This window comes from Amblyraja radiata, chromosome 26 (genome assembly GCF_010909765.2).
Source record: "Amblyraja radiata isolate CabotCenter1 chromosome 26, sAmbRad1.1.pri, whole genome shotgun sequence".
In the NCBI taxonomy this organism is placed as follows: Eukaryota; Metazoa; Chordata; class Chondrichthyes; order Rajiformes; family Rajidae; genus Amblyraja; species Amblyraja radiata.
The window spans coordinates 25,104,100-25,128,658 of NC_045981.1; the positions used below are offsets into that span (position 1 = coordinate 25,104,100).

Genomic DNA, 24,559 nt, shown 5'->3' on the forward strand with positions numbered 1-24,559 from the left:
AGTAAAACTCCAATAATCCAGCAGCGTCAGCAGTTTGATAGATTTTGATAGATAGCAGTTTGGCAGATTTTCAGCACTGTTAGATGTTACTTCTATTAAAACCCTAACACATTTCCAATATTTAAAAAAGATACTGCACTGTTGTATAATTTCCTGTGAAAGGGGCGAATGTAAAGGAAGCACAGGGAACAAGGGCAAGATGGTAAATGCTGTACCATGGGGATATCCAAGCAATCGGATAGTGGATTATCAGAGTTTTATTGTACTCTGCTTTTAATAGTCTTTGCCACAAGTCCAATCTGATGCTATTATCCAATGAACATTCCAGTTATAATGCAAACAATCTCAACATTCAATCCAGACAATGTATTAAAAAACAAAAGTAAAAAATAATGCATTTGTGGTGCATGGTCAATCATACAGTATTTACAAACCAAACGACATTACTATTGCACCAATAATTACTCAATTTTTCCGCATTCAGATCTAATGATGGACAAAAAACACAACTCGAGTTATGGGAAATTCACTGACGCCCCTCCTTGCAGGACGACCCAGGAACGCAGCAGCATCACTACGAGGCCCACATTGCTTAACTAACTACAGTCAGTCATTCAATAGATAATAGATAAGTACATGCAAAGGGGACTTGGGGACAATGAGGAACTGAATCAACATTTGCGATAACTTGAGAGATTAGAATCGTATCAACACTACGTACTATGCAGCAGTTTCACCTGAAAGGAAATCTAGTATCAAGTCATCAGATCCCCATCAGCTGCTGATAATTTAAACCTGTGATTCTGCAGTTTGGCACAAGCAAGCTACAGTATTTAACATTTAACAACGGGTGTAAGACTTAATATTTTTTTTGGCCTAGTTTTCTTCAAAATGACAAACTTTTGAACTCCTGTTTCTCAGCCAACTGCTGTGATCAGAGGCTCTCCCTCTGATAGAACTGTGAGATTTCATCCCCAAAAGTACTTTTTACAACTTATCCCAGACATGCAGATGCACTTTAAAATAACAAGGTTGAAGCAGTACCTTACTATTATTCTTTACAGAAACCAAAGATCTGTGTGCTATACAAATGCTCTCAAAAACAAATGCCAGTACTTCACACAAGATCAAGGAGAGTGGCACTGAGATGAAAGATCAGCTATGATCAGTTATATGGTTATATGATCTTATGGAATAGTGGGGCAGACTGGAGGGCTAATTGACCTACTCCGTGCAACGGCAACAGTCGAGACTTTGCTGATAGCTGCTAGTGATTCAGTTGAAAAACACCAGTATTTATGTTCAAATGCCAACGACTGGGTTTCAGAACAATCCCAAAATGTACACACCAACATCTAGAAACCAAATTTGCTAAGATGCTGCAGGACTCCCCACGGAGTCCACCGTCTCAGCTCAGTCCTGCTGGATTTCCTTAGCATTTATACCTGGGGATCCTACACCGAGGCCTGGCACTGATTTCAATGGAGTCTGTAGGGCTTGTGGAAAGTAAAGTGAACGGCAAGCTCAACTCCTATTCAACAAAACTGTTTTTGTCATGTATTTCTCAAACTGATCTTAGGTGGTTTGATTTTAAAATGTAGTAATTTTTTTATTTACTTTTAGGTTTTTGATTTATCTTACATTCAAATGTTGGAAAACACTCAGTTTTTACACTTTGCAAAATGGTGGCAGGGCCTTGCTAGCAGTCAAAGTTTGAGTAAGGTTGAAGGCTCTGGCTCCTTTCAGGTCTTGCCATCAGAATCTGCGATGCTTCATACCAGCAAGATAAGGCTTCTGCCTCCAGCCCAGTTTTAGACACAAAATACTGGAATAACTCAGCAGGTCACGCATCTCTGGAGAAAAGGAATAGGTGATGTTTCGTGTCGGAACCCTTCAAAATAATTTCTGAAGGGTTCTGAGCCGAAACATCACCTATTCCTTTTCTCCAGAGATGCTGCCTGACCCGCAGAATTACTCCAGCATTTTGTGTCTCTCTTCAGTATAGACCAGCGTCTGCAGTTCCTTCTATTTTATCTGGCCCAGTTATGCATGGGCTGTAGGTGGCAACTGTGGGCAGTGGGCCTGCATCTGCAAGGTCTGGCCAAGGGCATTTATTCTGGCATGTTGTTCTCAATGATTTCAGTGCAGGCAGGGCACACTTCGTTAGCCTGTAACTAAAGGCAACACCAAAGGCGATTTGTCACTTCGCTGGCAGCACACACATGTGACCAAGCAACCAGCCTATGGGCAGGTAAGAGATGTTTTCTGTGCATTATCAGGTGGTAATTTTGAAATCAGTGCTGTCATTAGTTGTTTTGGAGGCCCCGATTCGCTCCTTTTATTGTTGAACTTGACCTTTGCCACCTTTGAACATGAACTTGACCACAGCTGATTTCTAAACGCAAAATACCTGAAAACAGAATGCAATTGAAAGCTGCTTCACTGCTCCAGTTCAACCAGTTACAGGGCCACAAAAGATAATGCCGCAGGAAACAAACTGCATGAGAACTCAAAACTTGTATAAACTCTTACAGGACTATCACATGGAATAACTTCACAATCACAGAATGTCTGGCTTCCTGTCTAACACACTATCAGTGAAGTGAACATTCAACAGCACAATAACAATCTTGGAAAAAGCAGACGATAGACACAAAATGCTGGAGTAAATCAGTGGGACATGCAGCATCTCTGGAGAGAAGGAATGGGTGACGTTTCGGGTCGAGACCCTTCTTCAGACATCCAGCATTTTGTGTCTATCTTCAATTTAAACCAGCATCTGCAGTCCCTTCCTACAGATTTGGAAAGAGCAGATGTGGTTTCTCAAAAACAAAACTATTTTTTTGTAATCACTGAATTGAACAGTGTAGCAAGAGATCTAATTTGGCATCTTTGAAGGCTTGTGTGAGGAATTGCAAGGCATTTTGTGTAACAAGTTAAAACAAGCAATTGCTAAACTGGCAATTTAATCTGTTAATGGTTCTGCCTTCCTTGCTAAGCCTTGCTGGAAATCAAAACACATTCTAAAACTCACTGGAGTTTAGCAACTACATCATCAGGGGGCAATAATACACCACAAATCAGTAGCTAGATAAACAATACCTGTGGTTAGTGCCAATTTATGCATGTGTATTACTTTGAATGATACACATTACCTGATGAGCCGGTCCTTAGCACAAGAGTAATGAGTCATGTGGGTGAAAGAGAATGTGCAAAACTATCAGGGATTTTAATGTCACTTACATATGTGGAAATGTGCAACGATTAGTATGTGTCACAATTCCTACAGTGCATCAGTGCAAGGATTGATGTAATTTTGGAAATATTGAAGATTTAAACAGCTACAAATAGGGACATGGAAACAGGAGAGGCGATGTTGAAAGGAAAATGTGGTTGTAAAGCAGTGCACAGGCCTTTTAGAAGCTGAAGGACTGAATAATACCATCCAGCCACATGTATATGAAGCCACATTATCTCTACAATCAAAATTGCCCAATACTTAAAATGGTTAGCAATTTAACTTGGGGGTAGCCAAAATGGCAATTTGCGTTGGACAAGATGGACTGGAAATTCCTCTATGCCCAGGCTGACATGTTAATTCACCAATATATGGCAGATCAAGGAATTGACGGTTATTCAACTGCTTTAAAGTTCAGTAGCACCTCTGGTTCAATGGGCTGGATGGTTCAGAATGAACCATGCACCAGGGTAAGATCTTTTCCTATCACTTTCACTGGTGCAGAGAGCAAGATGATAAAAACACGACAGGTTCAGGCTAACTGTGATCACCAGCTTGGTGGGAGGGAAGCTTGAGTTTAGATTTGTGATACATGTCTGCCGTGAAATGGAGGCCCTTAATTTGACATTTTGGGGAGTGGTGGATGGACTGAGAGAATGTAGGGCACTTGTGACAGAAAGCCAGTCAGTCAGGTAACCTAACCAAGTCAGGCTTGGAGTGATGAGCTGGGACAGGCTCAGATGGCAGCACTGTGGACACCTGTACAGGTTGAGAATTCCCCACACTTTAGAATCGTATTGACTGATTGCTCCCTTTGAAACATCCCTTAAAGAGCATGGCACAGGCATGATGTTATTCTGCCTACATCCGATGTGGAAGTGTGTTGGCAGAACAATATAGGTTCAAGACGGGAAATGCCCAGTCAAAATTCCACCGTGCTGCTTTTCACCAGAGACCATCTGATCATCTGTCACTTGAGATGGGTAGTAAAAGCATGCTTTTTCATTTCTGTGCAACAATTTCTAGGCCAAAATTTCATTCTACATGTGAATTGAAAGGTTGAAAGGCCAAGCAAGGCGGCACACTTACTTCTTCACTTTGAACTAGGGATATAATGAACCAGAAGATGAACACACTTCCATAAAAGCTGCAGCACTATTTTCCTGCAATGTCCTGAATGGGAGTGGCAATTTTTGAGTACAAGATCAATGTGCTCAGGCAACAATACTACAATTTCCTTCTCATCTTGCAGACTGTGTAAAATCAGTGCTAGAGATCTGACGTCTGGTGAAAAGTCATTAACTTGGAATATTATCTCTATACCCACAGAAGCTGCCAGAGTACTTCCAACATTGTGATTTTATTTCAGATTTCTAGCAGCAATTTGCTTTTGGACTGATCCAGTCAAATCAAGCAATCAATTCTTTGACTGAAAAAAAGACAGCACGTGAACTGATGATTTGAAACATTTAGTCTAATCCCACACTCATTCAATATAGAATTACTTTGGATACAATCTCCAATACCTCTCAAATACAGTCAGCCTGGCACTGTATAGACACACAGGGGCATACACATACACAAAAACAAGCCAAGTACTTCATTGAGCTGAATGTGCATGGCTGGGCTTGACAGAGCAAATCCTGATTCTGGTGGGGTCTCTGATCTAAAACCATATAGCACCTCCTAGCAGCTTGCAGAAGCAACCTAACCGAGTGTGAAGGGATTCCCTACTGCTTAATGGATACTGCTGTGGCAGCTAGGAAGTCCACAAGATGGAAGGAATTTAAAAATGGGAGGCAGCGATAAGATTCCTGCTTCCTAAGACACTTTAAAGGTTAAGGGCTCTGAGTATATCATTACCAACTGCTACATAAGGGTCTCTTTCATTATTGTCACCTGAAACCCACAAAACTGGAAAAGGGGACGCTCAGCAAATCCTTGTGGGAAGGATTCACAATTTGCTTGTAAAGCCACAACCAATGTTATTTCCTTTGCTGAAGTCTCAGTTCCTCACTTCTGACACGGAGATGCATTCTCCCGCCACTGCCCAACTGACGCACGGTGAGAAAGATGTAATGTTGAATCTCTCTCCGGTTTCTGAAGGCCAACTTTTACATAAGGGTCTTTTTCCACTTTAGCTTACACAAATGTGCATTTCCAGGTTCCACTTCCTGAAGCTCCCATCTCTATGCTCTGTGTGTTTGACCTGAGGTATCTGGTAAACCCCTTCAATTGATGTGAGGTTTTCAATTTCTAGTGCAGTTTTGAAGTCTTCATGCAGTAGTAAAACAATGTTTGTGGGCCAGCTCCTTGGCTTGACCTATCTGAAGTCAGTCCAGAAGTTGCTGCTCCTCTCCAGTTAGCAACTTGGCTCATCAGCACTTTTCCCAGTGTCAGAACGGAGAATTCATTCCTAGCTTGGTTTCAAACTGCAGCTTTTGCCTCTTCTGGTAACGGTCTCGTACTCTAAAGAGACAGGAAGATATGCTCATTTAGTGCTGAATTAATGAAGTGCATTATGCCCAATGGATGGAGGTAAAATAGTTATATTGTTATGATACTCTGAAAGCTTCATGGTTACTTTTACTGATAATGTTATTTTATTTACAGATCTATTAACTAACGTCAAATTCTCAAACTGAGGGGTGAAATCACTTTGCTCAAATTAGTCATTTCCACTTCACTAATATATCCATCACATAATTTCAATTACTTGACTGCAGACATAAATCTCAATTTTGGCCATCCTAAAAAAGTTGGTTAAAGAGCACACAGTTGAGGCACCGATTCTGAGAACACCTAACCAGTCTCTAACAGATTAATTAAATGAAAGGAAATGAAGCGTACAATAGTCAAGAGTGTTTTATTATCATGTGTCCCAGATACGAGCATGAAATTCTTACTTGCTGCAGCACAACAGAATATGTAAACACAGTATATAACTTGAGGGAAAAAATTCAGTGTGCACACATACTCAATAAATAAACAAATATAGTGCAATAATAATAAGTCTGTTGTAGTTCAGAGCTTATTTGTTGTTGTGTTTAATAGCCTGATGGCTGTAGGGAAGAAGCTGTTCCTGAACCTGTGATGTGCTTCTGCGCAGTGAGGAAATAAGTCGCGAAAAGAATGTAAAGGCCCAAATTGCAGGACATTACCAAGGTCGAAAGAATGAAAGGAGAAGTAAATTCAGCAATGAGAAGGCACAAAATTGAAGTCTCAATCAAGAATCTGCAGCCTAACCATTCTGCTGTGCAGAAATTAAATCCAAGCTTCACAAGGAATAAGCAGAGCACCAAGAGACGGGGAACAAATGTATGATTGTGCAGACAGAAAGATGTACGGAGAGAAGGATTTTACAGGAAACGGATCAGGCAGGCAGCCAGCCATAAACATTAGAGCATTCTGGCCCTGTAGAAAAGACCCAGGTCACAGCAATAACTTGTAGATGAGGAGATAACCCAAGACACTGCAACAGTGTGATATCGGAAGTTGGAAGTGGAATCAAACTGGTTACTTATCAACTAGATGTTTAAGAAGGAACTGCAGATGCTGGAAAATCGAAGGTAGACAAAAGTGCTGGAGAAACTCTATGGAGTGAAGGAAATAGGCAACGTTTTGGGCCGAAACCCTTCTTCAGACTGATGTAGGGCGGGGGTATCGGTGAGACCAAGCGCAGGCTTGGCGATCGTCCGCAATAACCTACCTGATCTCCCGGTGGCTCAGCACTTCAACTCCCCCCTCCCATGCCGAATCCGACCTTTCTGTCCTGGGCCTCCTCCATGGCCAAAGTGAGCACCACCGGAAATTGGAGGAGCAGCACCTCATATTTTGCTTGGGCTGTTTATACCCCAGCGGCATGAACATTGACTTCTCCAATTTCCGGTAGCCCTTATTGTCTCCTCCCCTTCGAAGCTCTCCCTCAGCCCTCTGGCTCCTCCACTTAATTTCTTCTTCCAGCCACCCCCCCCCCACCCCACCCTACATCAGTCTGAAGAAGGGTTTCGGCCCGAAACGTTGCCCATTTCCTTCGCTCCATAAATGCTGCCGCACCCGCTGAGTTTCTCCAGCACTTTTGTCCACTTATCAACTAGAATTGGGAATGGGATTTATCCAAAACAGTCCAACTTTTCATGGGATGAGAGAGATGAGAATAGACCCCTACACCATGCAACGTCCCATGAATAATCCCAAGGATCCAATAAGATTTTCAATGTATATTTTATGACAATATTTTAATCAGAATTATTTTTTCACTTATTTTTCACATACAGATTCACCAGCTGCAATTATTGAAAGATATTCTATATTAAATTATCATTGTTAAGCTTACCAATACTTCAAGTATCAAGAATGTTCTCAACTTCTTGTGGGAGGTCTCTGGCTGTAAGCTAATGCCCCTGTCCCACTTAGGAAACCTGAACTGAAACCTCTGGAGACTTTGCGTCCCACTCAAGGTTTCCGTGTGGTTCCCGGAGGTTGCAGGTGGTTGTCGGAGGTTGCAGGTAGTGGAAGCAGGTAGGGAGACTGACAAAAACCTCCGGGAACCGCACGGAAACCTTGGGTGGGGCGCAAAGTATCCAGAGGTTTCCGTTCAGGTTTCCTAAGTGGGACAGGGGCATTATAACAACAACCTCCAGAGCAACTGTTATTTCTGATCCTTGTTAACCTATGCACTTACCTTATTTCATGTAGCTTGACCACTTCATTGATAAATACCACGAGAATGAGAGACAGTAAACCAAGGAGCCAAGAGATCAGGGGGATGTCCTGCAGGTCAAAAGTCAACTGGGTGTCCATGTTTTTCCACAGCTTTAAATCCACCAGCACCAATACAATTTGGCTCACCAGCCTAGAGATCATAAAGGAAATTGGTTCAAGTACAATTCAGGTACGCAAATCCTGAGTCATGAACCTTTTGGCAGGGTGATACTTGCATGGTTGTACGTTGCCTGAAAATTTGCAAACAGCTCTGTCATTTTGCTATACAGTCTTACATCTGTTTCATCTAACTTCATTTACATGTCCTTGTATTCCTTTCTATAAAAACAAAGTTTTTCACTGCATCTCAGCACATGCGACAGATAAATCAATACCAATATTCTACTTAAATTTCTACCATTAAGTTTTCAACAGTAAGCAATGTCTCCCAGTAAACAATGTCTCCCACGTTACTATTAGTAACGATCCCACATTGATAGCCTCTGGTTTTACAGTCCCCAAAAGTTGAAAACCATTTTAACAACTCATTTTATAGCTTAATAACCTCCATCCATAGACTTAATATTTCTCCCACAAACTGCTTTTTTTTTTTTTTAAGACTTTAACTTTTTCAGGGCCAAGACGTGTTCTCAGAGTTAGTCATGGAGCTATATACCACGGGAACAGGGCCTTCAGCCCAAATCGTACATGCTGCCAAAAAAACTAGTAAATTGAATTCTCGATTACTTCAAATTGCATATCATCCTAAATATCCTCACGTAGTTGGAAGCATCCCAAATCTTAACATTCAGGTTTTTTTTATTGAATTATGCAAATGAATTATGCAATGTGAAATGCAAAAGAAACTAAAGGGAGATAAACTTAGTCATTTATCCCCAGAGCAGTGAATAATTTAACACTACTTGCTTTTTATTTCTTATTAGTTAAAGAAAATTGGAAAGAATACAAATAGATATATTTTCAAGGAGACGTTAAGAGTTGTAAAGGCAGAATTATGGTCAGAACACAGGGAGTTCTTTGAACCTTGCTCCAGATGTCATCTAGAAGTACTAAATGGAACACAGAAAGGGGTATCATCATTACGCATCTCACCTGAGGTGCATGTTCAATGTGTAAAGTGCTCTTCTCTGGTGATACTTACACTACAGGTAAAGTGAGACACCACCATAAGTTACTGAAAGGACTTTTCCTCCAGAGGGTTTTGGACCAGTGAACATGGCTGATGGAAATGCAAACTGCAAAACAAATTAGAAACCAACATATTAGTGTACTATATTTGTACCCGAGTAAAGATAGTAGTGCACTTAAATAACATCTTGTGTAAATAGGAACCTAGTTTCTCCACAGTTAATTTGCTTTGTGACCATATTAAATCCCAGGGTAGCTCATGGTTAGAGTGATAGCGAGATACAGCTGGAACCAGGCCCTTTAGCCCACACTGACCATCAATCAATTATTTACAATAATCTTATATTGATCTTGTCATTTTATTCCCATATGTTCTTCATCTCCACCCTGATTCTACCACTAGCATTAGGACATTTAACAGTGACCAAGAAAACTACCAATCCACGTATCTTTCTGATGTAGGAGGAAACCAGAGCAGCCGAAGGAAAAGTCTGATTACAGGGAGAATGTGCATACTCCACACAGACAGCATTCCATTCCAAGGTGATAATTAAACCTGGGTCTCTAGTGCTGAGAAGCAGCTGCTCCACCAACTACACCACAATGCAGCCCAAATGGTGTTGATTGTTCTTCCACAAGGCATCATTTGAGACAGCCTGTTGCAACACAAGATTCTGGACAGGAAAAGATGAGGGATCCTGGGAAATGCATCCAAGTTACAGATATACAACACAGTCTAGTGCTCTGGTGGAGATTAGAAGGGAGCATGCACCACACTATCCGAGCTTGATAAAAGGCATCAAGTTAGTACAGGGCAATTTGCACAAACATGTTACCTACTAAGAAGAAGATAGAGGGGAATTATGACTTAATAAAGTTGGCACAATGAAGGTTCTCAATTCGAATCCTGCCACAGATGCTACCTAACCCACTGGGTTCCACCAGCAGATTTGTTTTTCTGCTGTTGGCATACGGTTATATTGATTCCAGAACAACAGAAATGACAGCAGTTTTTGCAGGAATTTGTGCTAACGTAAAGGAACATTTGATAATCACACATTGCCTAATGAATAAGCAGTTTTGATAACTGGTTAAAATTGTATTTTATTTACATCATGCTGTGGCTGCAAGTACAGACGCTCCCCGACTTACATAAGGGGTAAGTCCTGCGGATCCTTGCATAAGTCAGACATTAACAAATCACACTTTGTCTATCTTGTGAAACCCCAGCCATTGACAAGGTGGGGCAGTCTTCGAGCAGCAATGGCTGCACTTTTCTGTATTTGGATGAATTATTAGCTTCCAGCTGACACTCAGTTGCTGTAATTTGGTTTTGACATCAGTTACGTTCTGAGCCACATTACAGACAACTCAGATAACAAATGGAAAACAAACCATCTTAAGGGGGAAACTCTGGACTCTGGCTGGAGGGGGGAGGAGGAAGAAAGAGTGATAACTGTTGGGGAAATGGAATGGTCATGGTCATTGTTTCAGGTCACCTTGGAGTTTGGAAGAATGAGGGGTGACCTTATTTAAGCATGCAAGATCCTAAATGGACGACAGGGTACATGTAGAGATTCTTTCAATGGTGGAAGAGTTATGAGCCTGTCCTATTTACACAACTTTTTCGGCGACTGCCGGCACCCGTCACAGGTCGTTGTAGGTCACTGAAAATTTTCAACATGTCGAAAATCCAGCGACGACCAGAAAGACTCTGCGACTCTTTGGGCGACTGAGGAGACTATTCACGACCATACAGGTGACACCCTGGCGACATGTCACGGGGTGAAGCCTGTATGGTCGTGAGTAGTCGCCCAAAGAGTCGTACCTTGTTCTGGTCGCCCCTGGATTTTCAACATGTTGCAAATTTCCAGCAACCTATAACAACCTATGACGGGTGCCGGCAGTCGCAGAAAAAGTCGCGTAAGTGGGACAGGCCCATTTTGAATAAGAGGATATCGTTTAAAGTTGAGGTGTATGAAAAATTTATCTTATCAATGTCTGGAATTCTCTGCCGCAAGGTGATGATGGCAACTCATCACATATATTTAAGATGGCAATAGATAAATATTTAAAAGATCGAGATATTGAGGGTTATGGCTAACTGGCACAGAAGAGGATTGAGGCAAGCAAAGAGCAGTCATGAAAGGGGGGGTAGGCTAGAGAGGCCCGATGGTTTGCTGCTACATTATTCTGTAACAGTCTGCAGTCTTTAGCATGTGTGAATTAAACGTGAGCACCCAGGGACACCCAATGTCATGGGGCAAACTTTATACAGACAACACTGGAGGTTGAGATTAAATCCAGTTGGCAGGAGCTGTACGGCAACCACATTACCAGCCACATCATCTGAAATATGTTAGGACATTATTTAATTAAAAGCATTGAGCACTAAACATGCAAGCAATGAGACACATAGACAGTTTTGATCTAGTCTAAAGGGAATTTAGTCCCACCATCTCCATTTACACTTATTGACGAGACAGTTTTCAACTACCAAGATCTTCAAAGGATTGACAATTCATCTTGCAATTTAACTCAATTTTTTCATTGAGAATATTTTGTTTGCATGGATAACTCGTGCATGCAAACATTGCTTGGCCTTGCCTTTTAATCACCCAGAAAGTTGAGTTGTTCAGTTTTACAAGCTATATAGCTCCCAGGTGGAAAAACAAGGTGACATTAGATGAGTAGCAGGAACGCCTCTGATAATCACAATAATTCCGAGCAGTCATCGACTCTAGAAGCTAGCTGATGATTACCTGTGTGTAGAACAATGAAACAGGCCATCACCTTCTGAGCCAGCAACAATCCGTTAGAATACTTGTCAAACCATATTGGTGCTCCCTCTGCAGAACTAGAACAACAAGCACACCATCAGTCCATAGTTGCATTGCCTTTCACTCATCTCTACTGCACTATGCAGGGAAAGTGTGAAACAGCAGAACAAGGATTTCATCTTTGTTTGTGTGTCCCCTGCTACTGACAGTAATTGCTACGGACACAATTGAGATTGATAACCTTAGATACAGGAACAAAATCATCTGAAGTCCCCCCCATAATGCGAGTTGCAGAATGTTATATCCCAGAACTGCTTCTACTTTGGCTTCTATTATATATTCCCAGTTCCTTGAGGATGGTGAACTACAAAGTCCCTTTATTCATAACTCTTCCACCGTTGACATTTTTAATTGGAAATGTCTGTGTAGTGCAGGTCAGATATATTATTTACATTGCTCATGGTTGTGACATGTTGCTTGGAAATTAACTCAATATTGGAAACATGTCATTGCTTTCTGATCTTATGACCCAATGCAATCAATCTTCTGTCTGCTGCTAACATTACTAATGCTGTGTAATATGCTGGGAATACAAAGTGGTAATATCAAGAAAACTGTATAAAGCTTTGCCTCAGAATGATTTTTCAGCACAGATCACAGGATGTAGACTTACACTTTGTAGTTTTTCCCCATACCATTAGTTTTAATACTATTTTATACTTTTAGTCTTCAACACATTAGTTAAATACTAAATCCACCATTTGTGTTGTAAAATAAATACACAAAAAGTCTCCACAATTTTTTAAGCGCAACCAAACGTCTCATCGATAACAAATAGTGCCACCTACGGGACAATTGTACACAGTACAAATGGCAAAGGCTCAACGGATAGTCACTGGAATAACACCAGGTTTTCCAATACCACAATTAGAGATATTTTAAGTCAGGCAAGCAGTAAAATTTCTAATAAAGTTATGCAAAAGAAATATCACCAGTAAAAAGAAGCCATGGGGCCAAAGCACGATATAAATGTTCATTTGAAAAATATTAAGATGTATCATTTGTAGAGAATCATTATTTTCATGTTAGAAAATTGATCCAGTTTCAATGTCACTTACTGAACTATTAATAGATAAATAAGCATGGTTAGCAGCCCATCAATGATGTATCTCAAACTAACTGATCAGATGAATTTAAAAGATGTGCGGCAATATGTAATTTGATGAAACAATGTATACCTCGTTTGTCAGCTCAAAAGCCCACATTTAATTTTGCCAAGTACATTCATATTACTTTATGTCTTGAACCGAACGCAAATCTAACACCACTCACAAGATCAGGTTCTATCCATTGATCACAGAGACAGATCACGTTTGCAACTAATGCTCCCTACAGGCACGGAATAACTCAGCACGTTACAAATTTGTGAAACAGATTGAAGTCTACTTTAATACCAACATTTATCTTAGCCTTAAAGTGGAACTACCCAGTGTATCATTGCTTTGACTCCAATTCTGTTCTTCAGACATTTTTCATTCTGGTACAGTTGTTTATTTCACAAAAAGCACCAACAACAATCAATATGAAAACAGGAGATTGCAGATAGTAATTGAGAATGGAAACAGAATGCTGAAAGAACTCAACCTTCCCCATTGCTACACAGAGACTACACAAAATTGTAAGAAAATTAATTCCGCTCAGGTAGCTTAACAACCCAATATGAACATTGAATATTCTAATGTCAGTTAACGCATGCCCCAAGTACTCTCCACCAACACAAACTAGCCTCGCCTCCTAGTTTCCTTCTCTTTCTTGGACATCCTTCCCCCACCCCTCACCAGGTTCCATCATCCCCTCCCCATCTGGGCCCTCCCATCACCCATACCAGCAGCCTCTTGCCCGCCTACTCCAGTTAACCATCATCCCCTTCCCATCTAATTACAACCTATCAATGTCTATCCCACCCCTCTGCATAGAACAATACCACAGGACCTTCAGCCAACCACATTGATGCAGATCATGATACCAATCTAACAAATCGCACGGTCCATATCCTTATTCCCTGCTTGTGCATTGTCTGACTACAAGCACCTTCAACCTTGCTATATCTACTTCTATCACCACCTCTGACAGCCCTTTCCAGGCACTTACCCTGCAAAAAAAAACCTCCATCTACCCTATGTAGTCTAAATGTTATACACTTCTATCAGGTCAGGCCTCTGACCCATCAGCAAAAATAATTAAAGTTTGTCCAACCTCTCCTTATAGTAAATATTCACTGGCAGCATCCTAGCAAACCTCTTCTACATTCCTCCAAAGCCGTCACATCTTTCCTGTGAATTGGTGACCAGAACTGCAGACAATACTCCAAACATGGTCAAATTGAAAATGTTATACAACTGCAATATGACTTTCATCGTTTATATTTAATGTCACATCTGAAGAAGGCAAGCATGCTGTATGTATTTATTATTTGCCAATCCATGTTTTGCCATTTTCAGGTTGATATGGACTTGTGCCCAAAGATCCATCTGTAAATCAAATGTTCCCAGGGAGTCTGTCATTTACTGTAAACCTTCCTCTTGCATTTGACCTCCTAAAATGCAACACCTCACATTTGTACAATTAAACTTAATTTGCCATTTCTCCCGCCCATATTTCCAACTGATTTTCTACGTACTGCTATATTTCCATTTCAGTCCTGGCCTGAAACATTGATGGATACCACTTGACAGTGTTCTTACAGCATTCTCCTACTGTTCTAAATCGCAATGTGCCAATTCACTGAGAATTTTCTGTTCAGCCATTTGCTGTTCTCACTTGTTTTGTCTGGACTCGGAGTTCTGAGATTTTAGATAACCATGTAACATTCTAATAAACTACCTCTAGCAGGAGCCACAAGACAAATTGCAATGATACTTTTGAAAATTGTCGGTAGTAAATGTGGCACAGGTATGTCAACATCAATGTCTGAACAACAGGTATGTCAACGTCTGAAGAAGGGTTTCGGCCCGAAACGTTGCCTATTTCCTTCGCTCCATAGATGCTGCTGCACCTGCAGAGTTTCTCCAGCATTTTTGTGTACCTAATGTCAACATCAATGCTAAGCCTTTAAATACTCCTCACCCCTATTTGAAGACTTAGCCAAACCGGAGCATTGATGTTGACATTAGGTACACAAAAATGCTGGAGACACCACAACTAAATTATTTACTGCTTGCTTATTGACTTTGTATGTAATTTATTTCCATTCATTTAAAAAAAATTCTGACTTCAAATTTGGAACATATTTTGCATTGGAGAATTGACAGACTTATTGGTGTTTTATTTACAAAAGCACCTGTGATAAAAAGCATTAGAATTCTTCAGAAAGGACCCAAGTGTTGGCTTTAGCCACTCATTAGGTGGCATCATCAAAGAGTCAAAAAGTTGTCACTCCCAAACATTTGCCAGAGATCCAACTTCATAACCCAGACAAGCAAGGCAGTGTCAAACGATGTGGTCTTGTGAATAAAAATTTAAAACATCTGGTTTCAGGCAAATGTAAAAGATCCCACTGCACTATCTTGAAAATGAAACATTCCTCCCCACCAGTGCCCTGGCCAAATGTAATAATTGAACAGACACTCCTAAAATAGATAATTCCGTCATATTCTCATTGGTAAAAATCAAAAACTGTAAAAATCAACAAATTCTAACAATTTCAGTTTTTATTGTTACATCGATGCTTGGAGGAACTCAACAATGCGCAACTTAGAATCATAGTGATACACTGTTGAAACAGGCCCTTCGGCCCAACATATCCCACCTGCATGCGTTTGGTCCATATCCCTCCAAACGTGTCCTATCCATGTACTTGCCTAACTGTTTCTTAAATGTTGGGATAGTCCCAGCCTCAACCAACTCCTCTGGCAGCCTGGTCCATACACCCACCACCCTTTGTGTGAAAAAGTTACCCCCTCGGATTCCTATTAAATATTTTCCCCTTCACCATGAACGCCCGAAACGTTGCCTATCTCAGGTCCTCGATTCCCCTACTCTGAGCAAGAGATTCTATGCATCTATCCGATTTATTCTTCTCATGATTTTATACAACTTGATGCGAGGAATGCTGCAGCAGTTAAATAAATTACTGTAACTTAAATAAGGCTATTGACTGTAAAGTGCCTTGGGATTTTAAGGTTATATACGACAGATCTCTAAAACTAAACTAAAAAAAGATGGAATGCAAGCTTTTTATCCAAATTCAGACCTGCTCCTGGAGTTGGGGTTTGGACACTCACCTGTTCATTATTGACAAGCAGTTGGTAACATTCAAAGATCTAGACTTATTACAAAACTCCTGCAGCATAAATCCAAAGCAAACGAGGTAGGCAAAAACAGTGAGGCTGAACTTGATCAGGAAGCACACAAGGAAGTGCTGCTGAGTCTGCAGAAAGAAACACAGAATGATACCATCACATCGGATATCAGGTGAAATGATGTCTCAGCATTACGAACACTGACATAACTGACATTCCTGGGATGTCGGGACTTTCATATGAAGAAAGACTGGATAGACTCGGTTTGTACTCGCTAGAATTTAGAAGATTGAGGGGGGATCTTATAGAAACGTACAAAATCCTTAAGGGTTTGGACAGGCTAGATGCAGGAAGATTGTTCCCGATGTTGGGGAAGTCCAGAACAAGGGGTCACAGTTTAAGGATAAAGGGGAAATCTTTTAGGACCGAGATGAGGAAAACATTTTTCACACAGAGAGTGGTGAATCTGTGGAATTCTCTCCCGCAGAAGGTAGTTGAGGCCAGTTCATTGGCTATATTTAAGAGGGAGTTAGATGTGGCCCTTGTGGCTAAAGGGATCAGGGGGTATGGAGAGAAGGCAGGTACAGGATACTGGGTTGGATGATCAGCCATGATCATATTGAATGGCGGTGCAGGCTCGAAGGGCCGAATGGCCTACTCCTGCACCTATTTTCTATGTTTCTATCAATGCTTTAATGAAGATTCTTTCCTTTCTTTTGAAAGTAATCGATTTTTCACTGTGACAGCATACAATTGTTTAGTGTTTACTTTATGTGTGACGCCAATTAAATGCTGATTATGTGCAAAGTCTAAGTCTAGGGTGGAATGATCTTTCAAGTTTGTAAATGAAACAGAACAGTAGCAATTTCCCCCCCATATTTAACAACTATGCAATAATCTTGTGTGTTTCTTGGTAGCTCTCTTTTGCTCAATTTGCTGACATTAATTGGTCCACCTACATTCATGTATGGATATCCAGAAAAGGCCAGAGACACAAGGGGCCATTCACCCATGCCAGTGCATAATGCAAATGTTGTATCAAGTGATTTAATTTCCATGAAATGAACTAAAACTGTTATATTTGGAATGAAAGCATGACATGCACTTTGCCGATTATAGAGCCATACATATATATTACAGATTACTGCTTTAATATGGCCTACTACAGAACCATTTCTTTATTTTTTATATTTTTTCAAGATTTGTCCTTTAGTACAAAAGTGTAAACAGAGATTGCAGTAATGAATAGAGTCTCACCTTTTTTGGAATGGATACAAAGTTTTTTCCTGTTGCTACTGTCATCACCGAACTGTCTGGAGGCTTCCCCAACAAGGCAGCACTGATTACAAAACAAAACTGATAATGAAAGACCAGTCTAATTACCTCCTTTCAAAACATGCTTATTTGTCTAAGATGTTCAACCTTTACTTTCACAAATTTATTGTTTTCACTTAAGCATTCCTAGCACATTTGGAACTTGAAACATCATCCATTTTGTGCCATTCCACAAATGTGGCTGTTAACGGATCAAATCACTTCTTCGTGATCATTTCTTCTTGTTTTCTTCTTGGATTTGGCAAAGTACCCATTTTTCAAACTTCCCATTCCTATCCTAGAATCGACAAAAAAATTGAGAACACCGAGAGATGATCACACCAAAATATAAAATTCTTATGGGGCTTGGCAATGCAGATGTAGGCATGATGCTTCCCCTAGCTGGGGTACATGGGGACCTGAAAATCAAAAGTTATCCCCTCCGGATGAGGGGAATGTCTTTCCCCACATCATGGTCAATTGTTGCAACTGCCCACCCAAAAGGATTGTGGCAAGTAGATATTAGTAGAATTTTAGATGAATATCAAGACATCAGGTGCGAAAGTGAAGGATTACAGAATGGCTAAGCAGGCACCAGAGGCTGAATGTCCTTCCCCTGCTTCCATTTCCCATGTCATATGTCACCTAACGTCACATCACTGGTTAATAATTCTAGTTTTATTTTCCTTGTCTTTCCTGTGGTTGTCAAAAGTGGAATTAATTAAGGTATATTGTAGACCTCCTCCTCCTCCAACCTCATCTACTGTATCCGCTGTTCCAGGTGTGGACTCTCATATATCGGCGAGACCAAGTGCAGACTCAGCGATCGTTTTGCTGAACACCTTCGCACAATTCATCTAGGCCTATGCGATCTCCCAGTTGCTAAACACTTTAACCTGCCCTCCCATTCCCATACTGACCTTTCTGTTCTGGGCCTCTTCCACTGTAAGAGTGTGGCCAAACACAAATTGGAGGAATATTTCGCTTGGGCAGCTTACAACCCAGAGGTATGAATTTTGATTTCTCTAACTTCTAGTAACCCCTGCTTGCCCTCTCTCGCCATCCGTCCCCCACCCTAATTCTCAGACTAGTTTCACTGTCCTCCTGATTAATTTTACTGTTTGTATGCCTTGTTGTCACCTTCCCCATAGCCAACAATCAACCATTCTACATTTCCTTGATCGTCTCCTTTGATCTGTTTTCACACCTTCCATATCTCCAGTTTCCCTCTCCCCGACTCTCAGTCTGAAGAAGGGTCTCGACCTGAAAAGTCACCCATTCCTTCTGTCCAGTGATGCTGCCTGTCACGCTGAGTTACTCCAGCATGTTGTGTCTATCTTCAGTGTAAACCTGCACCTGGATTTCCTTCCTACACAAGGTATATTGTATCTCAGTTTTTGGTCAATAATACTCAAGAGCATATAAGATTTGGCAAATTCTCTTACACAAGATCTAATAAGAGGAACTTCCACACTGAAAGAGATGTGACATCACATGGAGGGGGACCGAGGTGTTTTGAGTCAAACTAACACGAAGAGTTAAGCACAATTACCCAGTGATCTGATCGCTGCGAGGATAGCTACAGTGCAAACACGCATCACATTCTACCAAAGGCACAATTACCCCAACTATGCAGGTGAGTGGTGGAATCTGTGGGGAGTTGATGGGAACACGAGGAAAACAAAAAGGGATCAATGCAGGATTTCGATAATAGGGTACTTTTGCTGCCTGGCCTACTGAGTTGCACCTGTACTTGTTTTTTGTCCAGGAATTACAACCACATCTTAATACTTCACTTATTTTCTGCTGGTATTGCCCAATGAAACATTTAATCCAATATACATTAACAAACTGGTAATCAATAAAGCAAGTCAAAGCCTGTAGCAAAATCTAACAACCTGGTTAATGAAAAGATCACAATTCTCTTGACATGGATTGATTATGCAAAGAGCTTCTGAGGATATATGATCCACTCCTTCCAGTGGCAGATAATCGTAATTAATATGTCCATGTATTTCTGTTGTACTTTACTAATAAGTAGTCATAACGTGAATTAAACATTGTTGATCTAATTAGGGGGGTTGCAAGGAGACTTGAGATACTGAGGTTCTGCTCATCCAGCACAGGAGGTTAAAGGAAGATTTAGCACAGGAGCTCCACATCATAAAGAGTTTTGACATAATATAAAGGCAGAAACTGTTTACAGAAGCAGAAAACAAATTAAAGGTAATTGGAAAAATGTAAAGCATGAAAATGTTGTCTGTACAACACATTGCTTTGTACAGCACATTAGTCAGTTGACAGATATGTGGATAGGAAGGATTTTGAGGGCTATGGGCCACATGCAGGCAAATGGGATTAGCCCAGTATGACAACTTGGTAAGCATGGATAAGTAGGGCTTATTTCCGTGCTGTACAGTTCCATGACTGATATAGGTGAAGCAGGTGCAACTACAACATTTAAACGACATTTGGAAAAGTATATGGTTAGGAAAGGGTGAGAAGAATATGGGCCAAACTAGGGCAAATATGTATGCCTCCATGTTCTTTGACTGTAAAATGTGGCAGGGCTATGAAAAGAAGGCAGGAGAATGGAATTATTTAGCTCTTTCAAAGTAGCACACGACTGATTGCATGATCAGAATAGATGCTTTAATTATCCATTCATTAGTATTTCTATACCCACATTATGTATTTACATATTAGGAACATCAATGTAATTTCCAATCTGATGAGGGAAACCAAAAGCTTTCTCCTTGCATTTGTTGCTGTCAGGTGTCATATATACCGACCTGAGCAATGGGTAGCAGAAGCAGGACAGCCAGAGAACATCGGTGGTGCCGAGTGGTGGTGGGAGCTGAACCAGACAGGCCAGAAACTGCTCAAATACAAGAAAGACTGGTTTAAATAAGGGGGACATCATGTCTTTAAGAACCACATTAGTCAGTAAACATTTTAAGGACAAATGCACTATTACAATAATGACATGATCCATCAGACAATACAAGTCACATGGGACAAGCATTACCCTTCTGAAGCCCCAATTTCACACACACACACAGCCAACAACATGCCTAGATCGTCAGATCAAGAATGTGTTCAATATCTCAGAGGCAAGCACAGTGTGACTGAGCAAGTGAAATCTGAAAGATCTGAAGAATTAAACAAGGAGAATCAGCTGCTAAATGGATATTCAACTCATAGTTGAACATCTCTTCAACAGTCAAGATAAACATTAAAAATGGCCATGCAGTTAAGGTGTAAGATAGAGGTTCTTGGGTCCACCTGAATAAAAAGGGTTTAATCTAGAGATAAAATTCTAAAGTGGAAATATTACATTGACATGGTCTACCATTGAAGTTTGAAGCAATTTAATCATGTGACGAACCTCAGGGAGCCTTTCATCTGGTTCTAACAGGCAAAATAGCTCAAATCAAACTAAATGCAATTATTTCCAAGATTGCGTGATCAAAATATATTTTTAATACATTAAAGAACAATGAACTGCCGGATAGATGCTTGCTGATGAGCCACCCAAAATTCAATTAAAAGTAGGTAACACTGCAAATACCCTTGTGCTTAGACAACAGTGAATGATTTTCGCAAGATTTCACCAGAGTTATATTGGTGTCAGAGAACAGCTCACAGCATAACAGCGCAATCCCTCATTTTAATAGGAATGGGTACCAACTGCATCAGTTAAGACAAAGATAATCCATATAAGGAGCTACATTACTATCCAACTACAAAATCCAAAGTAAAACATCCTTTGAAAAGGATTTTGCATATTGCATAAGCTAGTGAGAGCGAAGGAATCCACCTAGAAACAAATGGTACTAAGATTGGAGAGTAATGGGGGGACTGGGAGGTCAGGAGTTGAGTAGGGATAAGGTTCATTACTGAACCCTGTTTAGAGTAGAATAATATTTACAATTTTGTACAAGTATTTAGACTTAAGTAAAGATCTTACCCACATTAGTTAAATGTAAAGGGAAACAAAAACATATTTTCCTACCTGTATGAAAACAAGAGTAAGCTGACATTGTAAGAGGAACAGAAAGCATTTCCTGATTCCATATGCTGTATGCCGTGCCTGTAGAAAAAAATGGGAACACCATAGTTAGAGTTTGAGTCATGGAACTATACAGCACGGAACAGGCTCTTTGGTCCACACCGACCAAGTTGGCATACTGATCTAGTCCCACTTGCCTGCATTTGGCCCATAGATCTCTAAACTATTCCTATCCATGTATCCATCCAAATGTCTTTTAAAAGTCATAATTGTACAATTAAATTAAACTGTAGGATGGTTATGTTCAATTTTGCTTTGCCTTTTGTAAATTATACACAAACTAAACATGTGGATACTAGCACATGTTGTGTGGACAGTATTTATTTTTTGTTTAACGATGTCTTCATTTCCTACTGGTCTGAGAAGTAGTGACTGGGCAACTGAGTAACCTAGCCTGATGAACTGGTGTATTACAGCCAGATTAGTTCAGATTAGGAGAACCAGTTTTCTACTCATGGATTCATGGAACGCATACTTGCTCTCTGGCAACACACAGGAAAATTGTGCAAAATTGTGGGCTGAATGCTTGTCCAACACACATAAGAAATATTAGTAGCAGTGATTCTACCAAACCAGTCTTACAAAATCGAATCATCTCCCGATTCTGTTTATGCTGTCCACTCAAAATTAGCTTTATCATATTACATTCTTGCAAAGGAAGATAGACTAACAATCAGTGCAGGTCAATTGTGAAGATGGGGAAATATGCCCCAATGTCCAAGCAAACATTTATTCCTCAAACCACATAATTAAGTAGATGGTTTAGTTTATGGTCACGTGCTCCGAGGTACAGTAAAAAGCTTTTTGTTGCGTGCTATTACAATCAAGCCTTCCACAGTGAGCCAGTGCATTATTGAGTGCATTTAGAGCAACATTAAATTGAAACATTCTCAATACCTCCTCTTAACTCACATCCAGGAAAGTCTGCAGAAGTTTCAAACAGGAATGGTGTTAGGTATGATGGCTTTAAAGGCAAATATTATGCACCAGGAGCATCCAGAATCAGTGAGCGAAAATGATTCCTGGATGGGGGACAATGGCTACATAGATAGATCAGGACTGGGACTGTTTTCTTGGAGAGAGCGGTGGAAGAGATTCGATGAAGTGATGAGGTCATGGTGTTTACTATTGTGAAGGTGCTGATCTTTTGACACGTGTGGACTAATTGTAAAGGGAAAGAGACACAAGGAGAGCCATTTTTATACAGCATGTAGTTAGAACTTGGAATGCGTTGCTTACAGACAAGGAGGAAGCAGGATCCACTATGGCCTTCAAGAGCAAATTACATACATAATTGATGAGGATAAATAATTGCTAGCCCACAAAGAGCTAGAGACAAAGGTGGTGCAACTGAGAGTTGTTCTGGTAGAACCAGTGCAAATATGATGGGCTGAATGGCCTCGTCTGTTGTAGCCATTGGGATTTCCATGGAGTTTGAGACACCCAAATGGTTATAAAAATGTAACTGCTACTTATTTTTTTCCAGAGACCTGGTTCTAAAATTAACATCCTACTTTAGAAATTTAAAAATATCATCAATATATTTCTAGCTTTCCCCAGATTAACGACTGGCAGTCTCTGGGGGTGTACGCAGCATAAACTGACTGACAACCAGCTACCGAGATTGTATATAAATATCAGATTCAATTTGGTTCATCGGATGTCTTCTTGACGAATACTTCTCAAAGTGACATGAATATCTTTAACCTTGAAAATGCTGATCAGCCAAAATACCTCAGGATATATTTAGACAGAATGCTGTGCTTCGAGGATCCCGTTACCAAACATCAGTGGGATCATCACTAGGACGGGCACCACTTCAGCAATAATCTTGGAAAATGCAGTGAACAGTTCTTTAATCCAGTATGAATCGTGCATTGAATTGATGATAGGTTATAAAGCAGGTGTAGACTCTGCACATATTAGTATGCAATATTAAATAACTAGAACAGCCATCCAAGTAGCTTCTTACATAAATCTTGATAGAGCTGTGATATTGCATTATAAAGACAAAGCCCAGGTCTGTTGCAGAATTAGCTGATCTCAACGGTTCTTTCAAAAGGAACTATGTCTATCCTCTAATCACCTCAACCATGGATGGAAAGTTAGCTACAATTCTTGCCCTCATCCAGGACACTTGCTGTCCCCATGATGAAAGTCGAGAGTGGTGGGGGTCAGAGTACAAACAGGATTGGGATTAATTATGGAAACACAAGGAACAGTCGAAGCTGGTTTACAGAAAGAAGACTACACAAAGCACTGGAGTAACACAGTGAGTCAGGCAGCATCTGTGGAGGACACAACTAGGTGACATTTCACACTGAAGGCCCTGAACCACAAGGTCACCTATCCATGTCCTCTAGAAATGCTGCCTGACCCGCTGAGTTACTCAAGCACTTTTTGCCTTTTTTTGGAGTTAATTATGATACCATCCAGACAAATAATCTGCAAATATTGGTTAAGCTAAAGAAATATATTTTTGGCACAGTGGACATTCTTCACTTTACAGAATACCGTGGAATATGCAATTTAATTCAGGGAAAACCATGACTGTTATTAATTCCGCATTTAAAAAAAAAATGTTTTAAAGATTACCCATACATCAACATTGATGTAAATTCCCTCCAACGCCTTGCTTGCTTCCAAACAACTGTCCCAGCTGATAGTTTGGCACCAGGAAAATCTAACCAATCGTGCCCGATTGACACAATGACACTCTCTGTGCAGTGATGGCAACACTGATCAGTGTGATTGGATATTTTAAAGTCATAGGTTTTCAAATGGAAGCCTCCTCACATTCTTGAGAACAGCCCTTTGAATATATCCCCATGGAAACTTGTATACAATGCAAACAGTATTGATATTGCGCTGATAAATGGTCTGTTGTTTACTAATAAATGGAACAACCCCGCCTTCACATTGGCTGCTCCAGCAGTTTGAGTTTGCAACTGATAACCCCTTGATCATAAAAAATATTAGGTCAAACTTCTGAAGGCAATGA

General features: G+C 40.5%; 1 protein-coding gene across 1 annotated transcript in view; it reads right to left on the reverse strand.

Annotated features, from left to right (window-relative positions):
• Positions 1 to 2,422: 2,422 nt before the first annotated feature.
• tmem94 (transmembrane protein 94) overlaps positions 2,423 to 24,559 on the reverse strand; it is a 90,868-nt gene continuing 68,731 nt past the window's right edge. The window contains exons 24-31 of the mRNA XM_033044511.1: positions 21,502 to 21,579; positions 20,279 to 20,364; positions 17,430 to 17,511; positions 16,155 to 16,300; positions 11,854 to 11,948; positions 9,105 to 9,198; positions 7,923 to 8,093; positions 2,423 to 5,707 (exon numbers count right to left, since the gene is read on the reverse strand). Coding sequence (XP_032900402.1) covers positions 5,635 to 5,707; positions 7,923 to 8,093; positions 9,105 to 9,198; positions 11,854 to 11,948; positions 16,155 to 16,300; positions 17,430 to 17,511; positions 20,279 to 20,364; positions 21,502 to 21,579 — 825 coding nt within the window. The 3' untranslated portion in view covers positions 2,423 to 5,634. The remainder of the gene's footprint in view (positions 5,708 to 7,922; positions 8,094 to 9,104; positions 9,199 to 11,853; positions 11,949 to 16,154; positions 16,301 to 17,429; positions 17,512 to 20,278; positions 20,365 to 21,501; positions 21,580 to 24,559) is intronic.